The 27,855-nt window shown below is 35.3% G+C and overlaps 1 protein-coding gene and 1 long non-coding RNA gene across 2 annotated transcripts; one reads left to right on the top strand and one right to left on the bottom strand.

Annotated features, from left to right (window-relative positions):
* Positions 1 to 12,784: 12,784 nt before the first annotated feature.
* Positions 12,785 to 25,991, top strand: LOC104229916 (probable UDP-arabinopyranose mutase 2). Its single transcript, XM_009782644.2, has 4 exons — positions 12,785 to 13,139; positions 13,847 to 14,097; positions 24,746 to 24,914; positions 25,282 to 25,991. Exons 1-4 carry the CDS (start codon positions 12,828 to 12,830, stop codon positions 25,621 to 25,623), a joined length of 1,074 nt encoding a protein of 357 aa, XP_009780946.1. The 5' UTR covers positions 12,785 to 12,827; the 3' UTR covers positions 25,624 to 25,991.
* On the bottom strand, positions 15,685 to 17,327 carry LOC104229915 (uncharacterized). Its single transcript, XR_011405114.1, has 2 exons — positions 17,142 to 17,327; positions 15,685 to 16,636 (listed from the first exon to the last, which is right to left on the bottom strand). It is a non-coding gene; the product is annotated as an uncharacterized lncRNA (long non-coding RNA).
* Positions 25,992 to 27,855: the final 1,864 nt, after the last annotated feature.

Genomic DNA, 27,855 nt, shown 5'->3' with positions numbered 1-27,855 from the left:
AAGATAAATTTGTGTGAGATCTCAATTTGTGAATTATACATTTAGACAAACCAATCATAAAGAAATTAATTATAGTGGATTTGGAAGGGGTAAAACTTATTTTATCATCCCATAGTTTACCGTAAAACGATAGAAGGTAAAACTAATTTTTTGAATTGACTTGATCAACTCCAAAATCCAATGGTATATAAAGTGTTGACTTGTTCTTCTTGTAATGGTCTTCCAAATTACTTCTACAAGTATGCCATAAAAAACATTATATCCATTTTTAAAAATATAAATACATAATAGACATACCGGGGAAAAAACTCACTTCTGTTCATGTCTAGCGAGAAGACCATCACGAACCTATTTCTAGTATTCCTAAATGATTAATGTAGGATGTGGCCCCATTATTGATTCATCCTCAAAGGGGTGTCTTTTTTCAAATATGGGGGTCAACTTTACTGAGGTACCTGTTGTTCATTGAATTCATGAATAGAGACTTTTAATTATCGATACCATGGAGAAATAGATTATAAGTTTATAAAACACTAACCTGCGGAGTCGAAGTTAGACTCGTAAGGCGAAGAATATCATCTACTTGGTCGTCGATTCCTATGAGATGGTAATGGGGTTGATTCAATATTTTTTGCACTATGATGTATCACAATTCTAGTTTCTGGAATTTGACTTAGAAGAAACTTGTCATCCAGCTCAAATTGCGATACAAAGTAATCTGTAGATACACCCTCTTGGTCTATAGGTGGTATGTTGCACGGCACCTCCGATGTAGTATTCCCCTCCACTCTTGACTCCACACAAAGAGCATTAACAACTGTATTCTGTTAGACGTATACATCAATGTTAGTATATTATAAATGACCTATATACATAAAGTAACTAACTGTATGAATACATCTAAATACATATAAATATATTACATATTTGATCTTGAATTTGTATTTTGTTGAGGCTGTATTTAAGTGGAGAATTTAAATACATCAGACTACATGTTAAGAATACATCTAAATACATATAAATACAGTTGTTATTTGAGGCAGTATTTAAATGCATCTAATTGCTGTGTAATATCATTACTATATAGATAATGCTTAAATATATACAAGTATCATGTTTTAATATATATGAATATATCTAGATACAACATGCGAAGATCACAATAATTATGTAGAAACAAAGTCAGAAAAATACAAATGCATATAGGATTAAAATAATTAAAAATACTGAAGTATTCTGTATATACTTATATTCACAATGTTACAAATTATTTTATGTGTGATTAGTCCGAATAAGAGCAAACACGAGATATAAACATATACTAAAGAGGTTAAAAAATGTTAAACCTCAACATTATCGCTGACAATTGTATCAGTCTGTCTGTGACCTTTTGGATTATCTTGCAAGTTGGCATCATATGACATTTCAATACCATCATCACGTCTCCCTGTGGTTTCCTTTCTTTGGTGTACACTTTCCTTTTGCTGATTGTCTTGAAGATATTCAGAAAGCATCTTAAAGTTATCATTGATCAATGATCTCAGAGACTTGAACTCGCCCACAACCTTAGCAAGACAGAAATAATTAGAAAAGTGCGCCAAAAATACACGAATGTTAAGCACTAAAATGTAATGTTTAAAATGTGGATAAAAACTCATGTATTCTTTGAATGAATTTAGATCTTTCCTCAAAGAAGATACTTCATAATTTCTGGAATCTGCCGGCTGATTGTGATGTAAAACATTTTGTGCAATTTCAGATACACCAACAGGAGGAATCTTGGATTGAGTCTCTGTATTTGAGGGATGAATAATCTATTCTTTGCGCTTTTTATGGGGCGGTGATGAAGATGGACCAACACTTGCAGCATGTTTCTTCTTAGACTGAAGATTAGGTGTAGGAGAAAAGTCATCTGAATCCTCTGCCGACTTGTCTGAATGAGTAGGGGTAGGACTGTTCTCAATAACAATGCCTACTGGAGGAATATGAATACCAGTAAGCTCTATATCGGTTGGATGGATGTCCTTGTAAACAATCTGAAAAACAAAATACAATCAAAGTCTTACTACCATGGATGTATGCAAATCTGAAATCAAAATGTAATTTGTATTCAAATGAAAGCTATATGCAACTGTATGCAGCTGTAATGATTAGTAAATTATAAACTAGCCACCTAACAAATTGTAAATTACCATGTTTCCTTTGTCATTGAACATGTCGTTCAACAGATAAGCAAAGTTTGGATGATGTCAAGACCCCAAATACCCAGTCGTGATGGCGGCTATCACATTACTAGGCAAGCTAACCCAAACATTAATCACAACAAATTTCTTTTATAAAACCATTTTATAACACGAGTTCAAATCTCAATCTTCCATAAGAAATATATAAAACAACTAAAAATATGCGGAAATCAAAAAAACATTAACCAACACAGCCCAAACATCTGGTGTCACGAGTCTAGAGCCTTTAAATATACAACCGACTGTCTAATACATCATAAGTCTAGAATGCAGAAAAAAACAAGATAGGAAGGAGGAAAGCAGGGTTGCGGACACCATGCAACTACCTTGCAGTCTCCGACAAACTCTGAAAATGCTGAGGACTCTCACTCTGCCGCTCGGGCACCTGAATCTGCACACAAGGTGCAGGGAGTAACGTGAGTACGCCAACTCAATAAGTAACTAAAGTAAATAAGGTCTGAAAGAAGTGACGAGCAGTTAAAATCATATAAAGGAGTAAACAACAGGATAACAGATCAAACTCCACAGTTTAAAAACCGGTTTCGTCATAAAACTTCAGTTTCAATTAGAATACTTAAAATCATTTACTTAGTAATTTTCAATAGAGGATTTTTTAAAATAAGAGTGAAATCAGTGAAAATACCATAAATGGGCCTCTCGGGCAAGGTATCACTCATAATATGGCCTCTCGGGCAGCCTCTCAGTCACTCGTGACTTAGCTCTCGTCACTCAGTACTCACTCTTAGCACTAACGCTCAATAATATCTCATAATAGTAATAATCATAGTAATCACTGTGGCATGCAACCCGATCCATACTTTATAGTCGACTACACTCACTGAGGGTGTACAGACTCTGGAGGGGCTCCTATAGCCCAAACATCATATCGTTGCGGCGCGCAGCCCGATCCAATATGTATATCGCTGCGGTGTGTAGCCCGATCCATATAAGTATTGCTGCGACGTGCAGCCTGATCCATAATATATATATATATATATATATATATATATATATATATATATATATATATATATATATATATATCCTTACCATTAGGTCCTCAACCTCTCTCAGTCTTTAACCCCACAGCTGCTCGGGCATCGCAGTAGAAATCAAGGAACTCAGTCCAAACAGTTCTCACATTTTAAGAAGTACAGTGATAAAACCAGTTTTAAACAATAAATAGGTAAAATATCACTGAGGATATTCTTCCAAACAAATAGAGTGAGGAAAAACAGTAAAAATGCCCAAAGGGTCTCAACAGGTCGGCACAAGGCCCCCAAACATGGCATACAACCCATAATACAGTATAAATTTCTAAAATACGAGAATTCATAAGATTTCAAATCAAATACGCGGCTTAATAGTCGCTACGGGATGGACCAAGTCATAATCCCTACCGGTGCATACCCACACGCTCGTCATCTAGCATGTGCGTCACCTTATTTATCAGAACAATTCGAAATACCGGGGTTTGTACCCTCAGTTCCAGATTTACAATGGTTACTTACCTCAAACCGGATGAAAATACTACTCCGCGATGCCTTTTCCTCTCGCCTCGGCCTCAACTCGTGTCGAATCTACCCAAAATCAGAATCATAACATTAGAATAGGCTAAAGGAACGAAGCCCATGCGAAATAAATCAAATTATACCAAAAATCCGAAAATTGGCCAAACCTGACCCTTGGGCTCACGTCTCGAAACTTGATAAAAATGACATCAACGGAATCCTTATCATTTCCCGAGTTCATTTATACTAAGAACACTGAAATCGAAGTCCAAATGACCCCTCAAATTCCCATTTTAAGGTCTCTTAATCTCAAGTCCTAATTCCCAATTTTTTTGCCCTTAAATTCCATTAATTACACCTCTAATCCGTGAAATAATACCATAGAAACGTGTTTTAGGTCCAAAATCCTTACCTCAATGAAACCCCATTGAAATCCTCCTTCAAATCGCCCAAAATGCTCCAAAAACCGTCTTAGAAATAGTGGAATAGCTCAAAAATTGCGAAAGAAATAATTTATACCTTCTGACCCAGGGATTTCGCATCTGCGGCCAAAACCCCACTTCTGCGGTATCGCATTTGCGGTCCTTAAACCGCTTCTGGGGTTTTCACTTAAACTGCCCAACTTCACATCTACGATGCATAATCCGCACCTGCGGCATCGCATGTGCGGCTCCTTGACCGCTTCTGCGGTTCCTGCCTTTCTTAGGCTCTTCCGCTTCTGTGACCCATCTTCTGCATTTGCGGCGTCGCACCTGCGGTCCCCAATCCGCAGGTGCGGAAACTAACAGAAGCAGAAAAATTCTACAGCTTCCCAAAAATTCCAACTCTCCCTCAACCATCCGAAAACACACCGAGGCCCCCGGGACCTCAACCAAAAACACAAACATATCCCATAACCTTATTCAAACTTATGCTAATCTTCAAAATACCTCAAACAACATCGAATCAACCAAAACACATTGGATTCAAGCCTAAGTTTTTCAAAATCTTCCAAATTACGCTTTTAATCAAAAAGTATACCAAACCACGTCCGAATGACCTGAAATTTTGCACACACATCCCAAATGACCCTACGGAACTACTGCAACTCCCGAAGTTCCATTCCGACCCCTATATCAAAATCTCACCTATCAACTGAAAAATGCCAAAATTTCACTTTCGCTAATTCAAGCCTAAATCTACTCCGGACCTCCAAAACACATTCCGATCATGCTCTTAAGTCCCAAATCACCTCCTGAAGATATCCGAACCATCGGAACTCACATCCGAGCCCTCTAACACATAAGTCAACATCCGATTGACTTTTCCAACTTAAGCTTCCTCAAAAGAGATTAAGTGTCCCAAACCTTGCCAAAACCTCTCTGAACCCGAACCGATCAACCCGATGACATGAAATGCAACTGAGCAAAACAATAAAAGCAGAAATGGGGAAAACAGAGCGATAACTCATGAGAGGACTGGTCGGGTCGTCACATCCTCCCCTCTTAAACAAACACTCGTCCTCGAACGAGTCAAGAAACATACCTAAAGCCTTAAATAGTTGAGGATATCTGCTCCGCATTTCCTGCTCAGTTTCCCAGGTAGCCTCCTCCACGGGCCGATCTCTCCACTGCACTTTCACTGAAGCTATATCCTTTGATCTCAACTTTCGAACCTGACGCTCCAAAATAGTTGCTGGCTCCACATCATAAGTCAAATCACCATACAACTGAGCTGTGCAATATACTTTCGAAGCATAGAGACATGAAATTCCGGATGCACACTCGACAAGTTGGGTGGAAAAGCAAGCTCATAAGCCACCTCCCCAATCCTCCGAAGCACCTCAAATGGCCCAATGAACCGAGGACTCAATTTCCCTTTCTTCCCAAATTTCATAACACCCTTCATGGGTGAAACCTGCAACATAACCTTCTCGCCAACCATGTAGGACACATCCTAAACCTTCCTGTCAGCATAACTCGTCTGTCTCGACTGCACCGTACGAAGCCTCTCCTGAATCACCTTCACCTTCTCTAAAGCATCCTGCATCAAGTCTGTACCCAATATCCTAGCCTCACCCGACTCAAAACAACCAACTGAAGATCTACATCGCCTCCCATACAAAGCCTCATATGGAGCCATCAGAATACTCGACTAGTAGTTGTTGTTATAAGCAAACTCTACAAGCGGTAGAAACCGATCCCATGTCCCTTCGAAATCAATGACACAAGAATGCAACATGTCCTCCAATATCTGAATAGTGCGCTCGGACTGTCCGTTCGTCTGAGGGTGAAAAGTTGTGCTCAACTCAACCTGAGTACCCAACTCTCACTGCACAGACCTCCAAAACTGCGATGTAAACTGAGTGCCCCTATCTGAAATGATGGACATACATCCCAAATGACCCTATGGAACTACTGCAACTCTCAGAATTTCATTCTGACCCCTATATCAAAATCTCACCTATTAACCGGAAAATGCCAAAATTCCACTTTCGCCAATTCAGGCCTAAATCTACTCCGGACCTCCAAAACACATTCTGATCACGCTCCAAAGTCCCAAATCACCTCCCGAAGCTATCCAAACCATCGGAACTCACATCCGAGCCCTCTAACACATAAGTCAACGTCCGATTGACTTTTCCAACTTAAGCTTCCTCAAAAGAGACTAAGTGTCTCAAACCTTGCCAAAACCTTTCCGAACCCGAACCGATCAACCCGATGACATGAAATACAACTGAACAAAGCAATAAGAAGCAGAAATGAGAAAAACAGAGCGGTAACTCATGAGACGACTGGTCGGGTCGTCATAGCTAATTTTCGGTGGATCTCCAATTGAGTATTTTGGGTACCACGTTATCAATTCGCAGTGCAATTTAGGGATCAACATTTGAACAACACTCATAAAACCAAACTTGCATAGCTAGAGGCATCCCAGCTATCCTGTAGTACTTCTTCTGAGCATCCATCTTCTTGCTAATAGATTTTATCAGGCTTTCAAATGCTTTTATACCCCATGGATAATCAGAAAAGCTCCCACTCTCGACCAAGTCAAAATGTAGCCTTGGGATGGTTGTGTTGTTCTTCTCGGATGAAAATATGAAGGTGTGTATTAAATACAACACATCTATCTTTAATGCATCCCCATCGTTGTCATGACCCCAATTCTTATCAGCAAAACATTTCAACAAATCTTTCTTTTTGACAAGATTGGCACCGCCAAAGTATGTCGCAATAATCCAGTTAAGAACCTTTTCATTGAACTGAAAATCAGCAGGGTTACCAACACATTTGAGGCCAGTCACAAGCGCAAACTCCTTTATTGAGAAAGATAATGTAGTGCCATTGACATATATTGAAAATATATTGTCAGTACTTCCTTCTAACTGGAGAACCATGAAGCATCTGAACAGTTGATGTTGGACTTCACAACGCTTCATCTGAAGGAAACTTCCAAAACAAGTATTACCTAGTTGTTTGTACTGCTCTGGAGTAAGATTTTCTTTGAGGTTGGAGACTATGTCTATATTAGTATATATACTGATATGAGGTGCAAATATAGGTTATTTTTTCACAAACAACTTAATTTCTTGCATTTAAAAAGAATAAATACAACTGAATACAACACATATTTCATTGTACAATTGATATGAATACATATAAATACAACTAAATACAAACTGCAAAAATAAACTAGAATAAGATGTCAGTGATAGAAACATATGTACATATATAATACATACGCATACAACAAATAAAGACATTGCAATTAGAATCAAACAATAATGGGAACTTTGAAAATCCTTATAAATACAATTATATGCAATATGAAAAGGTCAGTCTAGTAAGGTAAAAAATAGTGAAAGAACTATTTGAATACATCTAAATAAATCTAAATGCATTATGCAACATACAATTCAATAAAAGTCAATTTGTATATATCAGAATACATATACATATTTGTATCATTGATTTATGTAAGTAAAAAAATACATTGAATATACTTTTTGAATAAATCTAAATACATGTACATGTATTTATATACATAAAAACAGAGAAGTCAATAGGTTTATACATATAAATACAGATGAATACATCAACAATACATATGAATACATTAGAAATTACCTTTTTTTCAGTGTATCTGAGCTTTTACTTGCTTCAACCTCCTTTCCCTTGACAGATGAAGCTTCAGAAATATATTTTTTCCTCTTTTCCGCAATGAAAAGTCTTGTTTCCTTCAATTATTTCTCAATTTGGGTTTCTTTGAAATTGTCATGGCGAGATTTTGTTCTCTTCTCCAATGCCATATTTTTGGATAAACCTGCATCCAATTCCCCTTGAGTGATTTGCAAGGAGAAAGAGGGCCCATCGAAAGTGAGAATTTTAGGGGTATACCTCTGGTAATCAACTTGCGGGGTATTGAATCAGACATTGTGAGAATATGCTTGGATACTGTTGATTAGAGAAAACTTGGTGAGTAGAGATGTTGAGAATAAACAAAAATAACGAAAATCAAAAAATTTAAATACTTACCACACTAATTATAGAAACAAATGACAATAATCGAGAGGAAATTAGGGTTTATGACGAGATTGGGGAGGAAGGAAGCAGTGTGGGTGAGAGGTTTCTCTGGTTTTGAGCGTGTTTACAGGGAATGGGAAAGAGAATAGAGTGTATCAAAATAGAGAGAGAATGAACCTGTATTGAGAAGATTTTATGAAATATGGTAATTATAAGAGAGAGAAATCTGAAAAGGGAGAGAGAAAAATAAAACATAGCGTGTTTTGTGGCTTAAGTGTAGGAGATAACCAAAATCAGAAATTTTGCTATAAAACATTAAAGGTATCTATAAAATATAATTTATTTAAATGGTATTTATTTAAAATAAATGAGGTGTTAACCTTTGCAATAGGAGGTAAATATTCCTTTAATATTTGCAACTATTATTTATGGCCAAACAAGACCTACTAATTATTTTATCTGTCAAAAGGCACCCAATCAAATGCAAACTAAAATGGGTGGACCAATTAGTAAGAGCACTTTCGTGCACGGACAATATAAATAATTATATATTATCGGCAGGGGTGACTCAATACTATTGGGGGCCTAAAGCAAACTTTAACGAGAGGCATTAAAAAAAGTTTCTCAAAAAAATCTTATATATATATAACATTTTGAGATGCAAAGTTACGAATAATTATTATATAATCTATTTCACCTAATACTTCTTTTTTAATTGATAATATAGGTAGTCCATTCAATCTCTCCTGAGACATTGTTAATCATAAATAAGAATTTTATCCATTTTAATTTTGTAAAACTTTTTTACGCTGAGGCAATAGGCATTTGGAAAAAAATCAAGTCTTTTTTATCTGATTGAGTACTAATTTCCTCTTTTTCTTCTTGGATGGTGTTATCGTCTAACTCAACTTGCTTAGTGATTTGTTCATCTCGAAAATATTCTCCTATAATTTCTGATTGAGTTTTTTTTATTATTTATTAAAAATTTATCAATAGCTCCTTTTTGGGATTGTATAAAAAATTCAACTTTTCTCTTCTTTTTTATAAAGTTTTGAATAATCGGACTCATACTTTCTATTTGATATATATGAATTATAATAAAAATTAAAACGACAATATATACCTACGTAACAAAAATATCAAGAAAAGTAATTTAAGTTGGAATAGAAGAACCTGATTCAATAACATGAAATATTTGTTGACTCAATAATCTTCATGTTCGTGCAATGCTTGATATCCCAAAATCACAGAATAATAAACTATAGCTTTTCTTGAACAATATTGTGAGATGACTTCCTTGTAAAAAGTAAGAGAAGGAAGTCATCTTATAAACTGAGAAGGAAGTGGAAAGGTCTAATCGAGAGAAACTAGCTAAAAGAGAATAATTGTTAAGAGCCGTCAATATGGGCTTGGCCCGTTGAGCCAACCCAGCCTAATCCGTGATTTAGCGGGGTTGGACTAGAGTTTTTGGAGCCCATTTAAAAACGAGGCTTTTAAGCCCGGGCCGAGTAAGTCCGTGGCCCGTGAGGCGTGACTGAGGCTGGGCTGGGCCGGCCCGTAGGCCTAATAAAAATAATTATTTAAAATATATAAAATATAAAAAGTATACTGCCTCTAGTGATGAAAAGTCAGAATTGGATCTCACTTAGAGGAACCAAAACGTGATCTTGAGAAGTTCCAAGAGATGGATGTTGTCATGTAGTGGAAGGATCATTCAAGAAAATATCCCGATCTTTCAGTGATGGTGCGTGATGTACTTAGTATTCCTATTACCACCGTCACATCGGAATCAACATTTAGCATTGGGGTGTGTGTTCCGGCAAACAAAAGTTGCATCCATCATGAAAATGTTCAAACACTTGTTACTACTCAAAATTGGTTGCACGGCTTTTCCCAAACTCAAACTGGTAATATTTTTTTTTATGTGAATTTGAATATTATTAGTTTTTAAAATTTAATTACTCTTAATATTTAACTAATTAATATTGCATATGAATTGTAGATGTAGATAAAAGTGAAGATGCCAAGACAACCTTGTCACAAGCGGATTCAAATGTGCTTGATGAAGATGAGGTATTAGATATCCCATAATCGTCATGGACGTTCTCTTAAATAGTTTATTTTGAATTTTGACTTTTAGTGAATGAACTATAGTCTTATTTTTTACTTTTTAGTGTTTGTTGTGATATATTAGAACAATATAAAAAGTTATTAAGTTTTGCGAAATTTTTTAAGATATATTTTAACTTTTAAATATTTTTTTTAGGTTAGAGCTTAAAGAAAAATATAAAGTTATATATTAAAAAATGATGGGTCGGCCCGTGAGTGCCCCCGCCCACGTAGGGCTGGGGTGGGCTAATCATTACAAGGCCTATCAAAATCGTGGGATAGCCCAACCCGGCCCGTCAATTGCTAAAGCCTACGTGGGCTAGGGTGGGCTAACCCAGCCCGGCCCATATTGATAGCTCTAATAATTGTGATGATTTCTTCCCAAACTTGCATTCTCAAAGTCACCTTAATTGATTTTTTGGGCCCATTTTTTTTTGTCAAAAGTTATTAGTACTCCCTCTGTCTCATGCTATGTTTCGTATTTCTCTTTTACACGCTCCTTAAGAAATATTAATTAGGAAATGAATTAGGCTATTCTACCCTTATTTATCTCTTAATAATATATAATCTCTTTTCATTGAATATTTATTCTATTTATGTGTTATCTCTATCTTCAAGAACAATTATTACTAAGGGTAAAAAAGAAAAAAAATAATTAATTTTGTCTTAAACTTCTAAAATGACAAATAATTTGATACAAATATTTTTAGTAACCATGACTATTAATATGAGATGAAGGGAGTAGTATATCTTTCCGTTTACAATGCATGTATGAAGTACCTTTTTTTTTTTTTTAAGGAAACCTCATTTTTTTTTTGTAAAAATAAATATAAGCTTATGATCGGGAGAAATTCAAAATAGCCAGATTTACAACTGGTCGTTCAAAAATAGCCCAGTTTCAAAAGTAATCGAAATTTAGCCACTTTTCATGTAAAGATAAATTTGACCGAAAACACTGTTCAAAACCCGAAAAATACGCCAGTATATTATGCTGGAGTTCCAGCATAAATATACTTGAACTCCATCATATTATACTGGAGTTCCATGATAAGTATGTTGGAACTCCAGCATAATATGATGGAGTTCCAGCATAAATACACTAGAACTCCAACATAATATACTGGAGTTCCCACAAGTATACCGGTCCAGCATAATATACTGGAGTTTGGAGCACCGATGCTCCAGTCTCCAGTATATTATACTGGAGCCAGTAAAGTATATCGGTCCAACATAATATGCTGGAGTTCATACACAGGTGCACCGAACTCCAGTATATTATGCTGGACCGGTCTCTGTTACAGCAAAATAGTGGCTATTTTTTATTGACTTGGTAAATGTTGGCTATTTTTGAATGACCAGTCCGAAAATTAGTTATACCGTGCTATTTTTACCTTATGATCCTATTGGTAAAAGTTGGGGCCGCCCAAATTAGGGGCCTAAAGCCTAGGCTTTATTGAATTTACCCATCGGGTCATCTAAAAGGTAACTAAAGACAGTGGCAAATATAGCATATAAATAATTGTTCAATCGAACTCAGTAATTTAAATACATAATGTAAATATAGATGTAATAATTATTACAATTTTAAAAATATATTACCTTTTGAATCCATAATTTCAAAAGTATAATGGTTCATTACTAAGAATCAAAAGTTGAACACATCAAATTGAAAATTTGAATCTACCTTGATAATTGTCCATAATGAATTGGAATCAGCAAGAACTTAAAAAATAAGGTACAAAACTTGTTACAAATGTTATAACCGATCATAATGTAAAACCGATCATAATGTAAAACATTTCTTTAAGCCACCATGTACACTATGGTGTTACATTATCAGTACATAATCTTTAACCAGTTATAACAAAGTACTCCCTCCGTTTCATATTAAATGAGGTACTTTCCATTTTAGTTTGTTCCAAAACAAACGACACATTTCTAAATTTGGAAATAATTCAATTTTAAACTCTTTCATTTTATCTATTTACCCTTAATGAGAAATTTTTATAGCCACACAAATGTCATGACCCCACAAACTTTTTACCCCTTAAGCTTTTAAGTCCACAAATTTCAAAAGTTTTTCTTCTTTTTTCTTAAACTTCGTGTCGAGTCAAACAACCTCATATAATATGAAACGGAGGGAGTATTATTTAATTTCTTACTACTCCTGCTACAATAAAGTATAAAGAAGCACATAGAATTAACTTCTAAGTAACCAAAAAGGATGCTACAAAAACTACAATATCAGAAAAGAAAACTAGGCCTCTGACCTCCCAAAGACGCAGGGAACGGATCACTGTCTCTTTTAAACCATCTCCCTCCACTTCACACAGAAGCCGCAAATCCCTCCGCTCACTCCACCACCTTCCGTTAATTCTTATAAATATGACCTATTTTTTTCTTTATCTCTCTCATACTATACACATTGTATTCTCTGTTTGAGCAAAAATACACTTAGAATTATGGCTTCTTCTACACCTGCCTTGAAAGATGAACTAGATATCGTGATACCAACAATTAGAAACTTGGATTTCTTGGAAATGTGGAGGCCTTTCTTTGAACCATATCATCTCATCATTGTTCAAGATGGTGACCCGTCAAAGACCATTAAGGTGCCCGAGGGCTTTGATTATGAACTTTACAATCGCAATGATATTAACAAAATTTTGGGTCCTAGGGCTTCTTGTATTTCCTTTAAGGATTCTGCTTGCCGCTGCTTCGGTTACATGGTTTCCAAGAAAAAGTATATTTACACCATTGATGATGATTGCTTTGTAAGCTCACTTTCCACCTTCCATTAATCTATCATCTCATTCTAGTATCTTTTTGTTTCTCGCTCGTGTTAGTTCTTTGAAATAAAAGTTTTAGATTTTTTATGTTCACAAGAGTATGTGAGTGATTACATGAACAGAGTTTGAACTCTCTGTATTTTACGTGTTTGTAAACAAGGCAAAGCTACTCCCTCATTTTATACGGTGGTGTCTGACGAAAGAAATTTTGATACTACCTATCAAAAGCACTCTTGGGATGTTAGTAATTTTAAACATGACATATTATTTCTCTGACTATAAAAGTGAAATGAGAAATTTAAAATTAAAGGATTTTAGAACATAAAGAAAAAGTCTTTTTGTTCTGGTAACTTTTCTTTCATTTTCATTTTATATTTGCGTTTTACGTTTCATGGGGATATATGCAAAGACTTTAAGGTGATTTCTTATAGATTCAATTGAATCTATATATACAGATAAAAAAAATTAAAATATATACACACAAGAAGGTTACGCTCGTATCTTTCTAAACCAACTCATTCTAGATCCAAGATAATCACTATGCTTAATTATGATCATTAATTAATGTTCACTTCTATACTCATGATTGATGTTCCCCTCAATCATCATCATCTTCAGAATTCTTTTCTAATATCATCTTCGGTATTTTAACTCTATTTGTGTTTGGGGAAATCTTGAAATAATCTGCGTAGGTAGCAAAGGACCCAAGTGGGGCAGACATCAACGCGCTGGAGCAGCACATAAAGAATTTGCTGTGCCCATCAACTCCCCATTTCTTCAACACTTTGTATGATCCATTTAGGGATGGCGCAGATTTTGTGAGGGGATACCCTTTCAGCCTGAGGGAGGGCGTGCCAACGGCAGTCTCCCACGGCTTGTGGCTCAACATTCCCGATTATGATGCGCCCACACAGCTCGTCAAGCCTCTTGAGAGGAATACTAGGTCGGTCTCCTTTTCACCTTTTCTTTTGATATTATGCTTTCCTTCTTGTATTTAAGTTAACTATACTACCAATATAAAGATATTTTGTACTATTAGCATAGCTTTAATATGTGATAGACGATTAGCTACAGTTTTTACAAGGTTACATGTTACAATAGTTATTATAAAAGTTTACTTGTAATTATCTAGGAATAATATTTGCATTTTTTGGTCCCGTAGTTATTAGTAAACTAGTGAATATGCCGCGCTTCGCGCGATTATGGAATGAAATCAGGATATGATCAAATAATTAATATCATCACTTTTTCTAATTAAGCAAAATCAAGCTTTGCTAATAAATTGTGTTACTACATGTAATGGAGAAGAACAATTTTTCCTCTTGACATCGATTGGTCAATAATTAAATATGTAGTCTAAAAATACAAAACTATTCATGATAAGAATAAAAGGCCTAATAATAAAGTTGTAGCACTCTTAAACAACAAAAGAGATAAAAAATCTATCAAAAAATAGAAGGTGTACCATACATATAGTTCATGAGAAAGGAGTTGAAGGACAACTTTTTGTTCAGCAACCTCAAAGCTCCATCCCTCTCCCAGAAATGAAGCTTCGACAGAAATTTTGTGAGAGAATATTTGTCCAATGTTCTAATAAATGCATAGAGAATAATGATAGAAAATGAGCATACCCTGCTCTGACAGCTTAAACTTTGTTGCTTGACTCGGTCTTGAAAATCAAGAAGAACTTGTAAATTGGAGCCGACTTCACCGTACCATTCTATAGACCTTACATCCTTATGTGAATACACTAAAATTAGATCATGCATGAAGGTTAGATCCTAATATAAAAAAAGACATTTAAATAAAAGTTCTATGCAATTGGCCTAGCTTAGAGCAACAACACCAAGAAAAACAAAGCCTAATTCTCGTCCTATATTTATATAGGGTAAAGTGTACTCTACTCTGAAAATAATATTATATATATGAAATCAAAGTTTTATTTAGTCTTACAAAAATAGGGGGGAAAGGAAATAAAAGCTATAATATAATTGACCAAATAACACCTTTTTATGCATAGCTTCCTCAAAAACTATCCGTTTATGCCATTCAACATCATTGCTCATCCACCTTTTTATAAATTATAAGACCCTATTAAAATTAAAAACTGTAAGAACTACATCTTTAAAGACTTACCATGCCCTCCTTAATAGATTTATCTTTAGATGATCATTGTCATCTATTAACAACTCTATCTCTCTTTTTCTCTATATATATATGACAAATTAATATCCTAGCTCAATTGTGTATGTTAACAGCATACGCAGACAAAGATCCCTTTCATGTCTTAGGTTTCTCGGGGTCTGGTTTATTCATCATAGTTGTTAGGAGAGTAAAAGAGTAAGTCTTAATTGAAGATTGAAGAATATTATGTAGGAATCATGAAATTACAGGAACAAAGGTGTATTTAACAGCAATTTTGTAATTTATAATTTTCAGCCCTAGAAGAATAGATGAGCGTTGGCCTAAGCAAATACATCAAATTTACAAAAATAAACAAATGCAGATTTTAGTTTGGAACATTTAATCATGCTTTTAATTCAGAATTTATTATTTGCACGGGACAAAGCATGTACAAGCCTAACTTTTTAATAGAAATTTGAATAACACAAATTCACTGGAAACTGAATTACATTATTCTCTGGAAAATGCAGCTACTTAGTCAAGTTACAAGAAGTCCCTGAAAGCTGAGTACAGGAACTAAACAAAATAGTACTTCAGTAGATTAGAACTTCCATTTCCAAGAGGAGAGTAGTTGCCAAGTTAATACCTTCTCGCAGTGGCGAGCGAAGCTAGGAATTTCTCCAAGGGTGTTCAAATTTGAAAGAAGTGGAAAAAATTCCCAATAAAGGGTGTTCAATATATGTTATATACCTCTAAAACGCAATATTTTACCTATATACACAGTGTAATTTTTCGAAGAAGACCCTTATGACCATGTGGCTTCGTCCCTGCCTTCTCGTGGAAAAAGAAACATTACAACCCTTGGAGACTTAGATAACTGGAAGAGTAGAATAATGTTCAACCATCCTCTTCATATCATAATAGTTTGTTTGCATCCACTCCTCTACCAACTCATATGTCTGAGAGAACATGTTATTCCAATTGAGTTGAGATCATCATGTCTATAGCAGAGCGAATGATAAACGGAGTGTAAAGATGAAGTCGAAAGTGAAATATTTGAATGAATTACATGTAAAAAGATGAATTTTCAGAAAGAGATATATTGTTGTTGATCGTGTTGCTTCACATCAGAAACAAGATAAGACATGATTTTTTCCGGTTTCTTCACTAAAGCAGAAACCTCAAGCCAGTTTCATGGTTATCTATATATCCAAATCAAGCTGCACATATAATGAGTTCCCGTTGCTTTGGATCTCTTCATTTTGTACTTTCCCCTGCATCCATAATTCCAAATTACCTGTTTCTTCCTTTGGTAGAAAAGTCCACTCAACAACACTGCTCATCCATCTTTTTAAAAACTGCAAGAACTAAATCTTTATAAACTTACAGTACGCTCTTAATGAATTTATTTTTAGATGACTATTTTCATCAGAATTTTCCAAACCTTATTGTAATAAGATCACTTTTCTTTTCCTTCACTTTCTCCATATAGTTAATCCCAATTCCCAATAGACCAAAAGAGTTAATTCCAGCAGACAAACAAAAAGCACAAAATAGGGGAAAATACCTTGAAGGAACGGCAAGACAAAATAGTCTATGTGGATAATTCAAAAGAGAAACAAAACCAAAAGGAAAGGTTAAAGAAAACACAAAAGAAAATTGACTAATATTAACTAATTGGTAAGAGAGTAGAAACAATTAATCTAAGATACCTGCTATTGCTTTAGAAACCTAATCAAATTCTTAAGTTTATGGTAACGTTTAGTTTATGTTAGTGTCTCAGTGAAACAAACTCCGCCAATAGGTACAATAACTAAATAGAAGTAGATCAATTAGAAGAAAAAGGGGAAAGCAAGACATTACCAACTAAAGATAGAAGTGGTTGATCTTTTGCTCCAACTACTGGAAAAATACTTGCCTTCCACTTTGTAGTCGAATCTGCAAGAAAGTGATGCGAAATGACCAAAAGCTTGAAAATTTGATCTGAAAAGACATTCCAGAATCGTTTATCCTATTTAAAACCAAAGAGAGCAAAAAAAGTGAAGAATATCATATTTAATGCTGAAATTTTCGATCAGCAATTTCAAAACGATCGTTTTCCTAAAAGGGGAAAAAAGTTACCAGCCTTTTTCTTCTTAGGTGACCATCTTGAATGTCAATTAATTGAAGGAATTTTTTTGTTGATGTTTGGCAAAATGCCAAAGTCCCACATTGGTTGGGAGTTAAGTTTGGGGGGATTTTTCCCCTATAAAAGAAGGCCTAATGTTTAGGATTGAAACACACCTCTCATTTGCCTTCTCATCTGTTTAAGGCATTTGTATCTTCTCTCTTTAGTATTATTTCACTTGTATTTTGGAGTGGAATAAAATATTTGGTTGTGTCCGAGGAGTAGGCAGAATTAGCCGAACCTCGTAAATTCTGGTGTTCCCTTTATTATTGCTTTATTGTCTTATTTATTATTTGGTGGCTGTCATAATTTTTGGTATAGTAGTTGTGACTTATTCACACTCTATACATTTGGCTTCCGCAACAATTGGTATCAGAGCCAAGGTACTGTCTAAGTATGCTCTGTGGTTGCAGCATAGTCTGATCTTCCACATCAGAAAAGATTTATCTTGGTAACTGAGTCAAGGTTCTGTCTGAGTATGCTCTGTGGTTGCAGCTTAGTCTGATCTTCCACACCAGAAAGGAAATAATCTTGATTTGTGTCGTCAGCTATTAAATAATATTTGTGTCAAAGATGGGAGACAATAAACAAGAAGAATCTACATCAAGTGTCAACAATACGTCATCATTGGCATCTTCGCTTATGACAAGAATTGTGTCAAATGCGAAATTTGCGGTCGAAATATTTGACGGGTCCGGACATTTTGGGATGTGGCAAGGCGAGGTTCTAGATGTCCTTTTTCAACAAGGGCTAGATCTGGCCATTGAAGAAAAGAAACCAGATGTTATTGGAGAAGAAGATTGGAGAATTATCAACCGTGTTGCTTGCGGTACCATTCGATCCTACCTTGCTAGAGAGCAGAAATATCCATACACAAAGGAAACTTCTGCAAGTAAATTATGGAAAGCACTGGAGGATAAATTTTTGAAGAAAAACAGTCAAAATAAATTGTACATGAAGAAGAGACTGTTTCACTTCACCTATGTTCCTGGTACCACGATGAATGAACATATCACCAGTTTCAATAAGTTGGTTACAGATTTGCAAAATATGGATACAACTTATGATGATGGTGACTTGGCCTTGATGTTGTTGGCGTCACTTCCTGATGAGTACGAGCACCTTGAAACTACTCTACTCCATGGAAATGACGAAGTTTCTCTCAGAGAAGTTTGTTCGGCTTTGTACAGCTATGAACAAAGAAAGCGAGAAAAACAGAAGGGCGGAGAAGGAGAAGCACTATTTGTGAGGGGTCGTCCTCAAAATCAAACGAGGACAAAGAAGGGAAGATCCAAGTCAAGATCCAGACCCAGCAAAGATGAATGTGCCTTTTGTCGAGAAAAAGGGCACTGGAAGAAAGACTGTCCGAAGTTGAAGAATAAGGCCAAACATAACAATGGAAAGGCCATTATGGATTCAAATGTAGCTGATTGTGATGATTCAGACTTCTCATTAGTTACAACAGAGTCATCAACATCTTCAGACATATGGTTGATGGACTCGGCTTGTAGCTATCATATGTGTCCCAACAGGGACTGGTTCGTGGAATTTCAAGAAGGAGAATATGGAGTCGTCCACACAGCGGATAACAGCCCTCTTACCTCATATGGCATTGGTTCAATACGATTAAGGAACCATGATGGAATGATCAGAACATTGATAGATGTTCGATATGTACCGGATTTGAAGAAGAATCTCATCTCTGTGGGAGCCCTAGAATCAAAAGGGTTCAAAATCATTGCAGAAAATGGAGTGATGAGAGTATGCTCCGGTGCACTAGTGGTAATGAAGGCTAATCGGAAGAATAATAATATGTACCGCTATCGTGGCAGTACAGTTATTGGGACAGCGACAGTGACATCCAGTGACGACAAAGAGGCAGAAGCAACCAAGCTATGGCACATGCGCTTGGGACATGCTGGAGGAAAATCCTTGAAAACTCTATCAGATCAAGGATTGTTAAAAGGAGTAAAGGCTTGCAACTTGGAGTTTTGTGAGCATTGTGTCAAAGGGAAACAGACAAGGGTTAAATTTGGTACAGCGATCCATAATACTAAAGGCATTTTGGATTATGTACACTCTGATGTTTGGGGTCCTTCCAAAACACCTTCATTGGGTGGGAAGCACTATTTTGTAACCTTTGTTGATGATTTTTCTCGAAGAGTGTGGGTGTATACAATGAAAAACAAAGATGAAGTGTTGGGAATTTTTCTCAAATGGAAGACGATGGTGGAGAATCAAACAGGCAGGAGGATCAAGTGTATTCGCACAGACAATGGAGGTGAATACAAAAATGATCATTTCAATAAGGTCTGTGAAAATGATGGCATCGTCCGACACTTCACTGTTAGACATACACCACAACAGAATGGAGTGGCAGAACGTATGAACCGGACCTTGCTGGAGAAGGTACGGTGTATGTTGTCCAATGCTGGCTTGGGCAAAGAATTTTGGGCTGAGGCAATTACATATGCATGCCACCTCATTAATCGTCTACCATCTGCTGCTATTGATGGCAAAACACCATTTGAAAAATGGTACGGAAAACCTGCTGTAGATTATAACTCTTTGCACGTGTTTGGCTCAACTGCATATTATCATGTGACGGAGTCAAAATTGGATCCAAGGGCAAAGAAGGCTATTTTTATGGGAATTACTTCTGGAGTCAAAGGATATCGCTTATGGTGCCCTATGACAAAGAAAGTAATATTCAGCAGAGATGTTACCTTTGATGAATTTGCTATGGTAAATAAGGTAACAGAAGATACCAAACAAAATGAAGGTGCTTCTAAGCAGGTGGAGTTTGAGGGAAAATTTATTTTTCCTACACAAGAAGCAGAGGAGGAAACAAATGAAGATTACCCTCTGGAAGGAGAGCCAGTAGAGGAGATTCCAACTCAGGAATCTCAACAACAACTTGAATCAATAGCAACCAGCAGGCCAAAAAGAACAATAACGAAACCTGTTCGTCTCATAGAGACGGTTGCTTGTGCAACCTCAATTGTAGCTGATGATGTTCCTACTACTTATAAAGACGCTGTTCAAAGTTCAGAAGAAGATAAGTGGAGGATTGCCATGAATGATGAGATACAGTCCCTTCATCAGAATCATACATGGAGATTGGCCAATCTCCCGAAGGGAAAGAAAGCAATTGGGTGCAAATGGGTATTTGCAAAGAAGGAAGGATTTCCTAACCAAGTAGATGTTCGCTACAAAGCAAGATTGGTGGCCAAAGGATATGCTCAAAAGGAGGGAATTGATTACAATGAAGTGTTTTCTCCAGTTGTAAAACATTCCTCCATTAGAATTATGTTGGCTTTGGTAGCACAATTGGATTTGGAACTAGTTCAGATGGATGTAAAAACTGCGTTTTTACATGGAAACTTGGAGGAGGAAATCTACATGACTCAGCCAGAAGGATTCAAAGTTGCTGGAAAAGAAAATATGGTGTGCAAACTTGAAAAATCGTTGTACGGATTGAAACAATCTTCTAGACAATGGTACAAGCGATTTGACGAGTTTATGTTGCGGCAAGGGTACAAGAGAAGCAAATACGATCATTGTGTGTATTTGCACAAGCTTAAAGATGGTTCCTTTGTATATCTTCTCCTATATGTTGATGATATGTTGATAGCTTCCAAGAATTCGGAAGAAATTGATAAGTTGAAGATTCAACTGAAGAAGGAGTTCGAGATGAAGGATTTGGGTGAGGCAAAGAAAATTCTTGGCATGGAGATAATTAGAGATAGACGTTCAAAGAAACTCTGTTTATCTCAAAAGGAATATTTGAAGAGAGTACTTCAACGTTTTGGCATAGATGACAAGACTAAGCCAGTTAGTACTCCACTTGCTTCCCATTTTAAGCTAAGTACTACTATGTCGCCAATGGATGAAGCTGAACGAGAGTATATGTCAAAGGTACCATACGCAAATGCTGTTGGTAGCTTGATGTATGCAATGGTTTGCACAAGGCCTGACATTTCACAAGCTGTTGGAGTTATTAGCAGATATATGCACAATCCAGGGAAGGAGCATTGGCAAGCTGTGAAGTGGATTCTACGGTATATTCATAATACTGTAGATGTCGGGTTAGTTTTTGAGCAGGAAGACAATCAGTTTGTAGTTGGATATTGTGACTCAGATTTTGCGGGTGATATGGACAAACGAAGATCAACTACTGGTTATGTGTTTACTTTTGCAAAGGCACCAGTTAGTTGGAAGTCTACTTTGCAGTCAACAGTTGCTTTGTCTACAACAGAGGCAGAGTACATGGCTATTACAGATGCTGTGAAAGAGGCAATTTGGCTTCAAGGATTGCTAAAGGAGCTTGGTGTTGAACAAAAAGGTATCACAATTTTTTGTGATAGTCAAAGTGCTATTCAATTAGCGAAGAACCAAGTTTATCATGCAAGGACGAAGCACATTGATGTTCGGTATCATTTCGTACGAGAAATCATAGAAGAAGGTGGAGTCACGGTGAAGAAAATTCATACTACAGAGAATCCTGCTGATATGCTGACAAAGGTGGTGACTGCGGTCAAGTTTCAACATTGTTTGGATTTGATCAACATTGTTGAACACTGAAGATTGAAGATGAAGACACAACCAAAATTTGTTATTGAGAGAGAATTGAAAATGTGGAATTTTGCCAAGGTGGAGATTTGTTGAAGTTTGGCAAAATGCCAAAGTCCCACATTGGTTGGGAGTTAAGTTTGGGGGGATTTTTCCCCTATAAAAGAAGGCCTAATGTTTAGGATTGAAACACACCTCTCATTTGCCTTCTCATCTGTTTAAGGCATTTGTATCTTCTCTCTTTAGTATTATTTCACTTGTATTTTGGAGTGGAATAAAATATTTGGTTGTGTCCGAGGAGTAGGCAGAATTAGCCGAACCTCGTAAATTCTGGTGTTCCCTTTATTATTGCTTTATTGTCTTATTTATTATTTGGTGGCTGTCATAATTTTTGGTATAGTAGTTGTGACTTATTCACACTCTATACATTTGGCTTCCGCAACAATTGGTATCAGAGCCAAGGTACTGTCTAAGTATGCTCTGTGGTTGCAGCATAGTCTGATCTTCCACATCAGAAAAGATTTATCTTGGTAACTGAGTCAAGGTTCTGTCTGAGTATGCTCTGTAGTTGCAGCTTAGTCTGATCTTCTACATCAGAAAGGAAATAATCTTGATTTGTGTCGTCAGCTATTAAATAATATTTGTGTCAAATATGGGGGACAATAAACAAGAAGAATCTACATCAAGTGTCAACAATACGTCATCATTGGCATCTTCGCTTATGACAAGAATTGTGTCAAATGCGAAATTTGCGGTAGAAATTTTTGACGGGTCCGGACATTTTGGGATGTGGCAAGGCGAGGTTCTAGATGTCCTTTTTCAACAAGGGCTAGATCTGGCCATTGAAGAAAAGAAACCAGATGTTATTGGAGAAGAAGATTGGAGAATTATCAACCGTGTTGCTTGCGGTACCACATTCTTTCTTCTTCTCAAAAAATACAGAGAAAGGTTGGTTTATTTGTCATTAAACAGCATGGGCGATATGTTAGTGTCGATCCAATTAATGGAAAAAGACGTGATACTAAATCACTTCTAAACTTCTTCTCATATTTCTTGATTGGAATGATATGAATTGCTTTTTTGGCAGCTTTTATTTGTAGTTTTTTGTAGAAATTTTGTAGATGAAGAGCCAATTGTAGAAATGTGACATCCACAATTAATCTGCAAATTGTCTGCAAAATTTTACAAAAACTACAAATTAACTACATTTAACCTACATTATAACTACAATCTGGAAACAATTTACACATGAAAGTTCTTCAAGTTGGAATTGACCACAACTACATTTCTTGTTTTCTTGAAAGAAATTTTGTAGTTTTTTTAAAGAAATTTTGTAGTCAATATTTTTTTTCAACATAGATTGTAGTTTAATTGTAGTATAAATGTAGTAATTTTGTAGATATCCTTAAAAACAATACAGCTTTATACAATACTAAAACTGATTTGTAGGAATTTTGTAGATGAATAGAAATTTTGTAGTCAACATAGATCGTAGTTTAATTGTAGTATAAATGTAGTAATTTTATAGATACCCTTAAAAACAATACTGCTTTATACATACTTAAACTAATTTATAGTTTATTTGTAGATAAATGTATGAATTTTGTAGATATTAACATAAATCAGACTTCATCTTCTCTTCCTTCTTCTTCTTCACAAAAAATACAGAGAAAATTTTGTAGTCAATATTGTTTTTCAACATAAATTATAGTTTAATTGTAGTATAAATGTAGTAATTTTATAGGTACCCTTAAAAACAATACAACTTTATACAATACTTAAACTGATTTGTAGTTTATTTGTAAAATTTTTGTAGATAAGGATTTGTACTGAAAAGAACTATTTTATACAATTATTAAGGATAACACGTCACTACAATTGTGTGTTATATACGTTAATGCATTTATATGGCCATTATGAAGTTTCCATTTTGGTCCTTTACAATATATTATTTTATTCATCCGTAACTGAAGAATAATGACCGAATTAAGACTTTAGTGACTGGATTACCTTTAAAGTTTTTTTTATTTTAGGAATTTTTACCTTCCTATATCACATAAGGAAACAAATATGATGTGAATATGAAAATATATTTAGTCCCAAGAAGAAACGGTCTGGTAAAAAACAGAGGGGCTACGACTGTTAATGACGGAAGACGAAACGTTTGGGAGACCAAGTTAACCAATCAGTGCTTTATTAGTTTATTAATGAGGTAAATGGGGAATTATTTTAGGAGAAAAGCTCGAAAAATTGAGGAAAAAGATAAAGACAATTTCTGCGTAGTGAGGCTTGCCACGTCACCGGGTCTATGACCCTCATATATATATATATATATATATATATATATATATATATTCTGATTTTAGGTCCTTATAATCTTTGGCTAAGCACATTAATTGATATTTAATTAACAAAAATGTCTATATTTTGTTCCTCTTACAGGAAATATGTGATATTTAGACCATTTATAGAATTACATTACCCTTTACTATGGAGTAACAATACAAATTCAACATAAAACATTAGTGTTTAGATAGTTTAGTTGTTAATAATTCATTAAATTTGTGAAGATTCCCAATAAGTAGAGGGATCAAAGATGCACATATCAAAATCTAATTCGGTAAATACATTTTATACCGTCTATGCATGGTATTATTTTGGGTGATATACGACAACTTAAATCCAACTTATCACAGCTTTTAACTAGTGGCAAATGTTGGTTGAAAAGGTATGTTGATATGGTGTTGACAATCCCAAAGGGCACTCTCTTCCCAATGTGTGGAATGAATCTGGCATTTGATCGTGAACTTATTGGCCCAGCAATGTACTTTGGACTTATGGGAGATGGCCAACCCATTGGACGTTACGACGATATGTGGGCTGGTTGGTGTTGCAAGGTTTGCCACTTAAAATTTTCAGTTCTTTTGTTTTATATGTTGCAACAATTGATTTAATTTTCTATATCTTGGCAGGTGTAAAAAAAAATTATATTTTGAGGACACCTAGAACATAAATACAAGTAACTCACCATAGTACTGATAGTAAAATTCTTTTAAACAATTCATGTACAATAACATAACAATTATGCCTCAATTCAAATAAATTGAGATCAATCATATGACTTCTCACTAACTACATCGCTCCATTTAAGCTCGCTGATCTCCGACCAATAATACTTTAAAATAAAATATATAGTTGGTGTAAAATAGTTTAAACCATAGTAATTTTGGATGAAAGTTTTTTGACTAATGAAACCATTTTCAGGTAATTTGTGATCACTTGGGATTGGGAATCAAGACTGGATTACCCTATATCTATCATAGCAAGGCTAGCAATCCATTTGTGAATTTGAAGAAGGAATACCTTGGAATTTTTTGGCAAGAAGAGATCATTCCCTTTTTCCAATCACATACCTTCTCTAAGGATTGTACTTCTGTGCAGAAGTGCTATGTAGAACTGTCCAAACAGGTTAAAGAAAAACTTGGAAAAGTAGACCCCTATTTTGTGAAGCTTGCAGATGCGATGGTCACTTGGATTGAAGCTTGGGATATGCTCAACCCTGCTTCTAAAGATTCTTCCAAACTTCCTAATGGCTCTTCAAAATGAAATTATCAAAATTTATTATGATTAAACGCGACTAGCAAATCACCTCTTGCTCAATCAAATAATAGACACCTGACTGCGGTTTGGATTGTCTCCCTATGAGCATAATGATATAAGCCTGCTTGGCCATGTATTTTGTAGTATTACTAGATCTGTCATTTGTATCCTTTTCATGTTTTATTTTATCTGTCATTTTGTATCCTTTTTATGTTTTATTTTTGTGGTCTAGGTCTAGCGATATTTCGACTTGATATGTTGATAATATCAGTGGATGTAATCCTCTTTTATCATGTTATTGTAAAATGTGATGAACCATAATGTAAGTTTTCTACTTCTGGTTCATGCTAATGGTTCATTTCCGGTTTCCCTGTTGTCTTTGACTGAAATATGGGAGTGATCAGGTCAAGACTGTGCTTTCATTTCCTATTTGCTGTACATTTGTTGTTGAAGAAACTTTTGAGTTTTGTTAAAGACCAGCTCTTTGCCAACAGTTTTAGTAGTAATTAAAGTGTTTAAATATAGTTTATACTTTATAGTGAATTTAGCAATTGAAAGAGCAATTCTATAATATATCAAATATAAGCCTGTATTTGTATGGGGTGAAAATCAATTTACACCCCAACTTTATTTTAAAATCAAATTCCCTCCCAACTTTAAACCATAGATATTCTCCCCCTTATTTCAAATTTTAGATATGGTATTTTTTTTGAATTCTTTTCTATGAATTTCTAACTCCACCATTGAAAAAATATAACATAAATATATACTTAATGTGCATTATATTATAATAATAATCATAAAATAACAGTAAAATTTATAACAAATTTAGAAAATAATTGCACTATATATAATTTTAATGAACTTAAAGTATACTTTATAATAATATGCAACATATTTAAAATTATAGGTAAGCCATACAAATATTATATATAATAAAAAGGCTTACATAGAAGAAGTAATTAAAAATGGCAAGGGCAAAATAGACATTGTATAGAATAGTAAAGGAGGAAGTTTATTGTCCAAAGTTAAGGGGGAGTTGATTTTTAAAATAAAATTGGAGGATGTAAATGTCACGACCCGGAATTCCCACCTTCGGGATTGTGATGACACCTAACATTTCACTTGCTATGCAAGTCAACGTTAGAGTAATTCTTTACCAATTTTAAATACTCCGAACAATTTAACCAATTAAACAGAAATGAAGTCCAAAATCAAATACGAAAAAGTGTAATAATCCAATATCTAGTACAACCCGGATCTGAAGTCACAAGTACACGAGCTTCTAGAGTTTCTCAGGGTTTGAAATAAGTACAACTGTCTCGAATGAAAGGAACAATAAATAGGGAACCAGGAAGGGGACTTCAAGGTCTGCGGACGCCAGCAGATATACCTCGAGTCTCCAAATGCTAATCCGAGTTGATGCACCTCACGTACAGCTAGGACCAGTGCAAAAATCTGCACAAGAAGTGCAGAGTATAGTATGAGTACAACCGACCTAATGTATTCCGTAAGTGTCAAGCCTAACCTCGACGAGGCTATGACAGAACTCCCACGTAATTAAACATGTACAGACAAATATATATATATATATATATATATATATATATAAATATATATATCAACATAACAACAGATAAGGCTAAACATTTACTACTGGGAGGGGACATGCGAAATGGGTAAAGATACGGTGACTACAACATGGAATGATAACAAGAAACAGTCAATAAACCTTCAACCAATAAAACAGATAATCATAATGAATAAAACTACACGAAATCACCCTTCGTGCTTTTACTCTCAACCTCATCATGAAACAGTAATAATGCACGGCATCACCAATCATACTTTTACTCTCAATCTCTCCATAAAATGATAAATAAGGCATGACATCACCCTTCGTGCTTTTGCTCTTTTTCATCATGAAACAATAGATACGGCACGACATCACCCTTCATGCTTTAACTCTCTTCCTCACTATGTATTAATCAATAATTGAAACAACACTCCACACGACATCACCTTCGTGCTTTAACAGTCCCCCTTACCATATAACAATAAACATATAACAATAAGGAGATAGAATAAGCAAGAGCAAACCTTACGTCAATAATAGTTCCACAATACCAACCTCAACTTCAGAAACAATACTCAATTATCACAAATAGCCCATGAATGCGGACAGAACAGTCAATTTAATGATAAATTAGTCTAAACATGGATATCATGATCAAGAAG

The sequence above is a fragment of the Nicotiana sylvestris genome, chromosome 2, assembly GCF_000393655.2.
Source record: "Nicotiana sylvestris chromosome 2, ASM39365v2, whole genome shotgun sequence".
NCBI classification, from domain to species: domain Eukaryota; kingdom Viridiplantae; phylum Streptophyta; class Magnoliopsida; order Solanales; family Solanaceae; genus Nicotiana; species Nicotiana sylvestris.
This window is presented reverse-complemented; position numbering and strand designations above follow the sequence as displayed.

Bases quoted from the DNA above. Each gene is read 5' to 3' on its own strand.
- LOC104229916 (XM_009782644.2), top strand. From the start codon at position 12,828: ATGGCTTCTTCTACACCTGCCTTGAAAGATGAACTAGATATCGTGATA. The intron at 13,140-13,846 runs GTAAGCTCACTT...TAATCTGCGTAG, and splicing joins CCATTGATGATGATTGCTTT to GTAGCAAAGGACCCAAGTGG. The intron at 14,098-24,745 runs GTCGGTCTCCTT...TTGGTTGAAAAG, and splicing joins CCTCTTGAGAGGAATACTAG to GTATGTTGATATGGTGTTGA.